Source organism: Prunus mume, linkage group LG5 (assembly GCF_029339155.1).
Source record: "Prunus mume cultivar Tortuosa linkage group LG5, ASM2933915v1, whole genome shotgun sequence".
NCBI lineage: Eukaryota > Viridiplantae > Streptophyta > Magnoliopsida > Rosales > Rosaceae > Prunus > Prunus mume.
Genome location: NC_142702.1, coordinates 11020385 through 11032086, shown reverse-complemented (window position 1 = coordinate 11032086; position 11702 = coordinate 11020385). Strand labels below are relative to the sequence as shown.

The following is an 11702-nucleotide window of genomic DNA, read 5'->3' as shown; positions in this document are numbered from 1 at the left end:
TGAAGTACACATGGGCTTGGACCAAAAGGAAGAGAAAATTGGAGTTAAGAGCCCTATGATAAATATATATGCAAACTGATTGAAAGAATTAACAACATGACCTGACAAGAAACCTTCGGAAACTAATTCGTAGATGAAGTGATAAGAGACCTCAATATGCTTTGTTCTTGTGATAAGAAACCTTCATAATTGCTTCTTACTATTTGTGAATAGTGACATATGTCTTAATCTTTCCGTAAAACATGGTATTTCACTCAATGTTGCTCCTTATTTTCAACATGCGAGCCGTCCATTATTTACAATATAAATCGGTTTTTTTAACCTTACCTAAAAAGAACTATGTCTAAATCTCTCCAATTTGAGTATATTGAGCTTAGTTTTGTGTAATTGCCCTATTGCGATTCGTGTTCTAAGTAATAAAATTTCTTCTTAAGAAAAACAAGATATTATCCCAATGGTTTACATTCAGATCATTATCATCAATCTAGCTCAAATCCAACATCTCAAATAATGATTATCCACACGATTTACGACAAAGTTTCTCCTTATCAAGGAAGTGGAAGAAAAAGTGATTAAAGCTAATGAGAAATTGTGCACACTCGACTCGAGTAGCCCCAATTGTCAATTATTATGACCGTTAGGCGCACGCTTCCGCTACCTCCCCAGTGCATCACAACGTGAACACCTCATAGCCTCCATGCCAGACACGTGTCCTTCAATTACTTTCTAACGTAACATCTTGGCTTGGTGCGCGCATAATAACCGCGTGGCGTACAACTATAACCTATCGTCTTCTCTTATCCTGTTCGGCGCCGCACAGGATCTCTTCCAACGTTTTCGAATTTTAAAATGGCAAAAAAAACTTTGTAGCCGTTGAAGTTGGAAAGCGCTGTGTCTGTAAGCACCAAAGGTCAAGGTGGAGAAGAAGCAGCTTAGCTCACACAGCTTCTTCACTGTCATCTCTCAATCTCTCTAACCTCTCTTCAAACTTCACAAATAATCCATTTCTAGCTTGAAGCATCCTTTTCCTGGTTCAGATTTTGGAAGCTTTGCTGGGCAACAATGAAGGGAGTGAAAGGAAAGTTCCTGAAGAAGTTGAAGACAATCCGGCCTGTTGGGTATTTGAAGCCACAAGATCGAATTCTTCAGGTAAGTGCGTCAGATGGGTATGTAGATTCTTATCTCAAGAGCTCAGATCTCAACGTTCAGGCCCAGTTGGTTTCCATGGAAACAGAGCAGAAGAAAATGAAAGAGAACGTTTTGACCGAGCAAGAGCCTGATGTTATTGACGTCGCTGAGCTTATGAAAGACCTTGAAGATGAAGAATCAGGGCCTGAGGATAATTTGGACGAAAAGGAAAACATCCAGCCAAAAATGAAGGCAAAAAACTCAATGGCATTCAAGGAAAATTTGATGAGAACAGAGCACAATTTGGGGGAAAACAGAGCTCTTGAAGCTTCAGAAGAATCGTTGCCCGGGCCGGATCGTGGTAGACAAATCCCTTTGTCGGAGATTGATATCTCGTCTTTTCGCAGACCGGACTTAAACTCTGGTAGCCTCTTTGACCCGAACCTACTCGCAGCCTTTCAGCAAGCCGTGATGGAATATATGAAGTTGAGTGAAGCAGAGAGAATATCAAGAAGAAGCGAAAAACAGAATCTTGAATCCAATGTAGTTGAACCAGAGCCGGAGCCACCTTCAAATGAAGAACCTCTATTATGCTTTGAGGAGAAGTGTGTGCCTGGGAGTTCGGATTCATCAGTAATTCTGTACACAACAACCCTTCGAGGTATTCGAAAGACCTTCGATGACTGCAACAGCGTTCGGTTTCTTTTGGAGAGCTTTCGGGTGGTGTTTTACGAGCGGGATGTGTCTATGCACATGGAATTCAGAGAAGAGCTGTGGCAAGTTTTGGACTGTAAAGCAGTGCCTCCTAAGCTTTTCATAAAGGGGAGATATATTGGGGGAGCAGAGGAGGTTTTGACGCTTCATGAGCAAGGAAAGCTTAAGCCACTCTTCCATGGAGTCCCGATCGATCGGTCTATTGGCCCCTGTGAAGCTTGTGATGGAGTTCGATTTGTTGTTTGTTTCAAATGCAGTGGCAGCTGCAAAGTGATTGGCCAAGAGGGCCAGTCAGACAAGTGCTCAGTGTGCAATGAAAATGGGTTGATTATATGTCCCTTGTGTTGCTAACTTGCTGAAGAAAGAAGCTTGTCTCTGTGATTCTTGTTGTAGCTCCTTGTACTGTGTATCTTAATATTTTGATTCTTTTTAGAACATTATATATCATATTCTTTTGATTCTTTTTAGAACAATCATATTCGTTTGATTCTTTTTTGTGCTGGTTCGGAGAATAAATGGAAGTGTCTGGCAAGGGATTTGTGGATTTGTAGCTCAAGTGGTTGACAGCATTCACCCACCCGTGCACCCGAGTTCCACTATTCGATTCTCACATCCACAATGTGGCAGCATATGTAAACTGGTTTGTAGATTGAAATCAGCTTTGTCCACATTTACTATGTAAACTTTCATGGATATATAATAAATTGAGCATATGGGGTAGTTTTCTGTTGCATTATGAAGTAGTGAAAAGTGGGGATCTGAATCATTCAGTCTTTTTTTTTTGTTTTTTTTTTGTTTTAACATGAATCAGTCTGTCTTTTATCCAACAAAAATTGGATCAAGGAACAAAATTCTGTTATATATTTTCTAGTTATCCTTTCTCTCTTTTATTATTTTGTTTCAACTTTCTACTGCCTTCAGTGACAACAAGATATTCCACGGTTTCTACAAAAGTTGTTTCTGTTTTTAAAATGAACTAAAAATAGACGGGAAAGGCTAACATTATAACTCTTTTTTTTTCTCGAACAGGCTAAAATTGTCGGATTAGAGGGTAAATTATTATTATTTTTCTTTCCGAAATACAAAGACAATTACAACAAAGATCCACGATGTATCTTACGACCATACAAATCGCATTAGAGGGTAATTGATATGTGAAACAAGTGCATGATTAATTAAACAGAACAGAAAAAAAAAAACACACACACACACACTCACAACCACCAAACTATCTTCTCACGTCAAAAGAAAGGGGAACAAAAATTATCTGTTGGTCAAATCAGTTTCTATAATGTGGTTTAGTAACAAAGCTGATAGAAAGGCATTGCCAGTTGTCTGCAAAGGTGATAGAAGAAGCTTTCTCCATGCATATATATTGATTGAGAGGTTCTTCCAGGGTCATCTGCTTAATTAGTTTCTTAATTAATTTCAGAGTGAGTTAATTTTGATTCATTAAGCATAGATTATTATTATTAGAGTTAAGGAAATGGGAAGAGGGACAGCAGAAACTAAAGCAGCAGATGAGATGGTGGCATTGGCAATAGACAAGGACAAAGGAAGCCAGCATGCTATCAAATGGGCTGTTGATCATCTTCTCACCAAGGGCCAACATCTCACTCTCCTCCATATCAAACATACCCTTCCCAATCATGGTATATATATATATATATATATATATATATATATCTCTCTCTCTCTCTCTCTCTCTCTCTCTCTCATGCATTAGTGTACATAGTCATAGGCCTTGACCATATTTCTGACATGGATGAAATTCATGCACAACTCATCCACGTATTTGGCTCTCAACTTTCCGAAGAAAGATGTAGTGATCAAATATGATACATGTAACGTTACTTATTGTTCCATTACATGAAACACATAAAATAATTGCATATTCTTACAAACAAAAAGAAATTTGCATATTATTTATTTCGAATTTTGCTCTTGATAGTTTGCGTTTCTCAATCTCCCAAATTTCTGATCCTCCGTTTTTCTCATCCTATGCATAGTTTCAGTCTCCGAAGAGGGGGAGGAAGAGGAAAATGTATACAAAAAACCGGTTGATGCTGAAACCAAAGAGCTGTTTCTTCCCTTCCGTTCCTTTTGCAAGAAAAAGTTGGTGAGTTTCTGGTCCCTAGGCAGCTTGATTTTATATTTGATGCAGTTTCCGGTCCCTAGGTAGTTTAATTTGATCTTTGCTGCAGATAAAGTGCCATGAAGTCGTAGTTGAGGCTGTCGATATACCGAAAGCCCTCATCAACTATGTTATCTCTAATTCAATTGAGATTTTGGTACTTGGTGCACCATCAAGACATAGTTTTTTCAGGTAATTTTTATTTACTTGCATTCCATTTGGGATTTGGTTAATGATTCAGACTGTCCATTTCAAAATCGTTTAGTTATTTGATTATCGTGGCTAAGTATTTTCAATTCGACTAACTTTTTACAAAGATTTCTTTTGTGAATGTGTGCCTAAGAACCGGACAGTTCGAATCACTAAACTACATTGCTCAAAGAATTTCCAACGAAATAATTACACATGCATTGACATTACATTAATTTTGTTTCAAATACATCAGATCCTTCAAAGTTACAGATGTTCCAAGTTGTGTGATAAAAGGGGTACCGAATTTTTGCACTCTGTATGTCATTGGCAAAGGCAAGATCTCCTATGTGCAAACAGCTACCATTCCACCACCCAAAAAAGCTTGTAACCAAATTCATAAACAATCCAGCAAAGTTTCCGAATCAAATGGTACGCAATCCATGCGTAAACAGCAACCAAGAGGTTAATTTCTTTCTGTAATTCAAGCACTGATCATGTTCTTCCCCAACTCGAATGATCCTGCGATTTTCGCTCTTTACTCACTCAAGTTTCTCTGATTAATGCAGCATCAGGAAAGAGGACACATTCACCCGATAGCCTGATGGTAGATGACACTGAAATCAAGTAAGCTCTGATAAATGCTCTTCAAATGAAGATATTATGTGAATAGAATACAATATTTGATGAGAAGACTGACCTCACGAAAAAATGATGCAGGTCACCCTTCACAAGAGGACGAGCTTCAATGAACAACTCATATGACCTTTCGCCAGAGAGAACTGATATATCGTTTGTGAGCAGTGGAAGGCCAAGTATTGATCGCATGTTCCCTTCATTAACGACCCCTCGTAAGTCGATCAGTCCAGAATTTGACAACCGAAGCTCTGCGTCATCTTACTCAAGACATCAGTTTATTGACATGAGCTCTTCCCCACAAGACTTCTCATCATCCTCAATGGAAAGTGGAAAATCATGGTCATCATCACACAACATGGTAAGACAATTTCCCACCATAAGTAGACTTGGAAGCACCACGAATCTAATCGCCTTGGAGCATGCCAGAAACTTAATATTTTTAAGTCAGGAGCAGATTTAGATGTTTCCATTTTTGTTTAATAAGTACCGATTATATCTCGAATCAACCGATAAATATATCTCAGTTGTACTAGTTGAGATAGTACAAATAGCAACGCTCAACTTTATTAACTAGTTCTAATTGATTTCAGGCCATGACAAAAAAAAGACGTGCATTTATTACAGTAACATACATATGCATGCAAAATTAGTTCAGAGTATTAATCTGTAGTTTGCCTTGAAAATAATAGGATGAAGTGGAAGCTGAGATGTGGAGGCTCAAGCTAGAGCTCAAGCAAACAATGGACATGTATAAAATGGCCTGCAAGGAGGCGGTCACATTAAATCATGAGGTATGATGTGAAACCTTATGTGAGAATAAAATTTGTTCATGTTTTATTATCATCATCTCCAGAATATGAATTTTGCGAAACATCAGATAGCTAGCCCGAAAAATGACACATTCCAATATGAACTCTAATGACAACCATGACAAGCACAGGAACTTGACCGATGGAAATCGGAGGAGGAACATAGATTAAATGAGGCACACATAACAGAGGAAGCTGCATTGGCACTAATAAAGAAGGAGAGAGAGAAATGTAAGGCAGCCATGGAGGCGGCAGAAGCAGCTCAAAGGATTGCTGAATTGGAAGCACATAAAAGGAGGAACGCGGAAATGAAAGCCCTTAAAGAAGCAGAAGAGAGGAACCAGGCAACAGAAGCAAGGGCATATAATCTAAGGTACAGGAAATACACAATTGAGGAGATTGAAGCAGGAACAAATAAATTTTCACAAACTGACAAGATTGGAGAAGGAGGCTATGGGCAAGTATACAGGGGTGAACTGGATCACACACAAGTGGCAGTCAAAATTTTACGTCCAGGTGCAGCGCAAGGACATTCGCAGTTCCAGCAAGAGGTTTGTGATCGTTTACATGATCCAACTTTTAACTGGTATCTTCAAATATACAGCACATTCTTCAGATTCTTAGCACATAAGCAACATAAACAAGGGGAAGTACTGATATTAAGCAATTCCCACCTTGTATTCAACGACCCAATAGGAAGCCTAATAGTTCAAATAGAAAATGCTAGGATTACTGATATTTCTTAATTTCACAAGCTAGGCACTTCTATCTTCTAACCCCCTTTTTTTTTTTTTCGTGTATTTTTCTTGATATTTCCTAATTATGCAGGTTGAAGTATTGAGCTGCATACGACATCCAAACATGGTTCTCCTTCTTGGAGCCTGCCCAGAGTATGGCTGTCTGGTCTATGAGTACATGGCTAATGGGAGCTTAGAAGACCGTCTCTTCCAGCGATGTAACACCCCAGTTATTCCTTGGCAGCTAAGGTTCCGAATTTCTGCAGAAATTGCCACTGGGCTTTTGTTCCTTCACCAGTCCAAGCCAGAGCCACTTGTACACCGTGACCTAAAACCCGGCAACATTTTGCTAGACCATAACTATGTTAGCAAGATTGGTGATGTAGGTCTGGCCAGGCTTGTTCCTCCATCAGTAGCCAACTCTGTCACTCAGTATCGAATGACGTCAACAGCTGGTACATTCTGTTATATCGACCCAGAGTATCAGCAAACCGGCATGCTTGGAACAAAATCTGATATCTACTCGCTTGGGGTCATGCTTCTACAAATAATAACTGCCAAACCGCCGATGGGTTTGGCTCATCATGTTGAGCTGGCTATTGAGCTAGGGACCTTTGCTGAGATGCTTGACCCTGCTGTTCCTGACTGGCCAATTGAGGAAGCCTTGAGCTTTGCCAAGTTATCTTTACAGTGTACTGAAATGAGGCGAAAAGACAGACCAGATCTTGCCAAGGTTGTGCTACCTGAGCTTAACAGATTGAGAGCACTCGCTGAAGATAGCATGCATTGCAACATGCTTGGTGGTTGTGGTGGTGGAGTATACTTACCAAGACAAGGCTCAATTTCCAGAAAACAAGTGAGTTTTGTAACATAAATCTAGCATTGTACTTAAAGGAACTGCACAAATAGTTCTTTCTAGGAAGATCAAAGATCAAAGCAGGCAAACCCTTCATGCTAGACTTCCATTAAATTATTTCATGCAACCCTGCAGCTCATATAACCTCTGAAGGCTTCACAATATAGTTGGTTTCTTTGGATGTCTTCGTCGAACTTTAATTTTATCTTTTGTCTTCTCTTTAGGATGTGCTGAGTGACATGCATCTACCAAGATCTGGATATGATTGTTCAAGGAGCCATTCAAGCACATTATCTTAGCAGGAAGGAGACTATCCTCGGATTCAGAAACTTCTCGTCAGTAAAAGTCAAAATAAGCTTTCCAATTTTCTTGATGCACATCTTACAAGAAGAGGACTAGTGAGAGAGAACCTTGATCCTAACCAACATGAAAAGTCAGCTGAATAAGCAGAGTTCATGATTCAGAACTATTAGTGGAGTTAGTAACAACGGTTATGTGTTCATAAAGTTGTTAGTATAAATGGTCACAAGAGGTGGGAAAGGAGATAAACTTGTATGAAAGATAAATTTATTGATTGTACAAATGGACTTCCTTGAATAATAAGGGCATTTTACAGAGGCTCCATTTGGAGATTCTTTCATTCATCTATCCTAAACTTGATAGAAAAATTTTGCTCAAAATTGGAATGAAAATGTCTTTGAAGCCCCAAGGTCATAAATTTGTTATGTAATAATGACAACAAAACTGATTTTGGCCGGGCCTCTCAGAATCACTTATGAAGAGAAGCACTCCCCAAGTGGACCTGTTTGGAAGTGATTCTAGGTTCATCCACACCATTCTTCATCCACTATGCATGATCCACTCCTAAAGCCTTACAAGGGTCAGGCCTCCAATCTAGAAGAATAAGATTTTTCTTTAAGAAAGTGGGAAAGAAGAAAGGAAGACTTCTCTTGAAATTACTGTCAAAATTATTGACCAAGAAGCACTCTGTTAAAAATCACTAGTAGTGCCGCCCGCCCATGTTAACCTTCCCGCCTGGTTCACAGATTGCCTCTTGGAAGTCAGTCATCGAAGCATGAATCCAATTACATGCGTTTGGGCCCCTCTATGGTTTGCTTTTCCCTTACCTTGAAAACAAGTTTTTGCATTTTATTTTCTTTGTTTATACCAAAATGAATAGCCTATGAGGACCAGACACGTGGACAAGATTGAGCCTGACCATGGTAGCCTTTGGCACCCTGCCTACCGATTCAGCAATTAGGGCAACCCCCTCTCTAGGACACGTGGCAGGCCTACAATCGACGTCTACAGTCCCACATCGAAATTCCAAACAAAATGCACACCTCCCAAGGCCTATAAAAGAGGACCATTGTCCCAAAATGGAGGTAATCAGAACTTACGGCATACAACCTATTGATATGTTAGTTTAAGTTTACTATATCCAAACTCACTTAAGCATCGGAGAGCCTTCAGCCAGTACCACACCAGTGCTATAAGGTCTTACGAGCGTGCGTTATCTTGCAGATCACGTACTCCACCAAAGCCCGAAGCATATCGAAGGCCCAACATCACTAAGTTGAGCGGGAAAAGGGCCAAACCATTTTTCTGCGTTAACAGTTTGGCGCCGTCTGTGGGAAACGATCTAAATCAACCCACTATCCCTAGAACACATGGGGACCACTTCAATACCAACGTTCCTGTCAGAAGATGGATTACCGTTTGGAAGGCAAAGAGGAGCTAGCCCTGCGCTACCCCCTTGCACTTCTTTCGGCAATTCACCCGTGATACAAACCACCGCCGGCCGAGCTCGCCCAAATCACTTCTCTTCGGCAGGATATGGCTAAACTTCAAGAACATAACAACCTCCTGTCGTCCAAAGTGGACGAAACCCAGCACCTGCTTAATCAACAACACATGCAAAACATTCAAACCACCCAATCTTCCCAGAGCCTACAGACCCCAAGTCGGCAGAAGAAGGGTAAGAAGGTAGCAAAGGCAATGCATGCGCCCTCCAAGCAGTTGGTAGTTCCGGCACCCAAGGATCAACCACACCTACCAAAAAAGGTTTACTCCGATTGTCGCCATCAGATTAACGATCGGGAAGCAGAAAGACAGAGATCTCCGATCATGATCAATGCTCATCTAAGGGACTCACGGATAAGGGTTCTCGGGAACAAATCACCCATTCGGAAAGTTCAGGGCTTAGAATCTACCACCGAATCAGACTATGATTATGTCCATTCCAAGACCAAAGAATCTACCTACTGTTTGGCAACCAACGAGATACTCAGAGGCTATACCGGTAAGCCCGCAGAAATGTTTAGAGGATTACGGCTCCTAGAAAATCCCTAGCCGAGATCCCGTCATCTGACTTCTTTTTCAGAAAGTCCAGAAGATGGAAAAAGATCGAGTTCGCCCTCAGGAACCGGATTGGGGAAAGCTTGGCCGGGACCATTCATTGAACGCATAAAGCACTCACGGACAGGATAGAGACATACAACCTTTACGTATACCATTCTACACCGAGGTGGAAGACACCTTGATGCACCTCCACTCTTTTCATCAGCCGTGGGATGCAAGGTCTCAGCGATGAGGCGGTGCCTTTTGTTCCCATCCTCCCTTACAGAAGTAGCCTTAAACTGGTTCTACCGATTAGAGCCGAAACGGTGGATTCCTTCGACGAACTAAAACAAATTTTTCTCAATCACTTTATGATCCAGACGGACCGTTTGTATTCTTCCGATGATCTATACACAATTCGGCAAAGAGAGGATGAGCCCTTGAGAGAATATGTTGCACGCTTCAGTCACGAGTACTCAAAGTGTCCGAAATGCATGGGTAGCCTACGGACGCCTTCAAGAGTGGCCTTCGGTCCTCGCACTTTCTGTACCTCGTACGGTAGCAAGCTGGCGCACTTATGACGAGGTGATGAAGCAAGCGGCAATTCACACCAAGGCCGAATATTTCAACTCAAAGTCTGGGCCTTTGGCTCGACAGGAGGAACCGTATTGAAGAGTTATCACAGGCAAGAATCTCCGTACACCCCTAGAAGAATTGACGAATCCTCGGCCGGGCACAAACGGAAAGATGACCATGACAATCGGCAGGGAAACTCAAAGAAAGGAAGCGGAAAATACTGTCTCAATGATCACCGGGCGCCTGCGAATCCTAACCGCGCTTAGGAAGTCTTCACTCTCTGAATACCACTTACAATGACGTTTTGATGAACAAGCATGAAATAATACCGAAACCGAACCACCGAAAGCCCAATCGGCGGGATAATCGGGATACCGCAAATTCTGCGATATCACCAAAGACAATCATATCTGAGGATCGCATAAGATTAGCACCATCACGGGGTCCCTACATGGCGGGTATGTCTAACCGTTCGGTGAAGCGGTATGTACGGGCTGCACACTACCCCAAGTCTTGTGTAGAGGTCAACTGGCATCACAAAGTGCCGAAGGTTGGATGAGAGCCCATCAAGTTTTGTAAAGAGGAGGAAGAAGGGATCCTCTACCCCCATGATGACCCGATGATCATTCGAGCTGAAATCACCGACTACGATGTAGTGCGGGTGTTGATCGATACTGGAAGCTTGGTAAATGTAATTTTTACCGACGCTTTCAGAGGAATGGGAATAGTCGATAGCCAGTCAATCGGCAGATAACACCTGCTTAGTTTCTCAGGGGACTGGTCCCCGATCAGCGGTGTCAATCGCCCATCGCCTTCGTCGTAGCCCTTTGAAAAACAATGACCTATGACCAATTTCTCATCGTCGATTGCCCAATGACATATAATGTCATAGTTGGACGAACGACACTCACCGGAATCAAAGCGCACCTGTCCCCCCATATGTTGCTGATGAAGTTCCCGACTTGCAATGGCACAGGCACTATCCGAGGAGACTAACTCAGTGCACGGACATGCTATGTAACAACGCTGAAATTGGTAGCTTCTAAACCTCTCAGGGAGACCATGTCTGTCCAAGGGGCATCGAACGGTAACGGACAAGTTGGACGACCTAAGGGAAGAAAACCTGACGCCACAAACACAGCCTATCAAAGAGCTGGAAACGGTGGTGCTAAGCGAAGAGAAACCTGATCGGTGCGTCAAAATCGGCACCACACTCACCCCACCTCTCCGAGCGCAATTCGCATCGAGTTCTTACGGCATCATTCGAAAGTGTTCGCCTGGTCTTATGATGACATGCCAGCAACTCCCGCCTATAAACACTGTAAGACAGTAACCGCTATTCGTATGATGCCGAGCGTGCACGAAGCCATGCGTGCGAAGTTGACAAGCTAAAAGCGAGGACTATACCGTCCAACAAAGCTGTCCAAGGATAGCTTCCCGTTGTCCGGATTGACCAGCTTGTGGATGCCATCGCAGTCACGAGTTGCTCACTTCATGGATACTTATTCGGGGGTATAATCAGATATTCATGCAGCCTGCCGATAGCGAGCATACGACATTCATCACGGACGGGGATTTGT

General features: G+C 41.9%; 2 protein-coding genes across 2 annotated transcripts; both read left to right on the top strand.

Annotated features, from left to right (window-relative positions):
* Positions 1-802: 802 nt before the first annotated feature.
* Positions 803-2575, top strand: LOC103331104 (uncharacterized). The gene has a single exon (XM_008233714.2). The coding sequence runs from the start codon at positions 1063-1065 to the stop codon at positions 2191-2193; it is 1131 nt and encodes a 376-aa protein (XP_008231936.2). The 5' UTR covers positions 803-1062; the 3' UTR covers positions 2194-2575.
* Positions 2576-3313: 738 nt separating this feature from the next.
* LOC103331125 (U-box domain-containing protein 52-like) lies at positions 3314-7505 on the top strand. The gene is made up of 10 exons (XM_089052318.1): positions 3314-3494; positions 3852-3961; positions 4047-4168; positions 4422-4630; positions 4735-4792; positions 4886-5162; positions 5494-5590; positions 5737-6164; positions 6442-7206; positions 7431-7505. The coding sequence occupies exons 1-10, from the start codon at positions 3329-3331 to the stop codon at positions 7503-7505; spliced, it is 2307 nt and encodes a 768-aa protein (XP_088908444.1). The 5' UTR covers positions 3314-3328.
* Positions 7506-11702: the final 4197 nt, after the last annotated feature.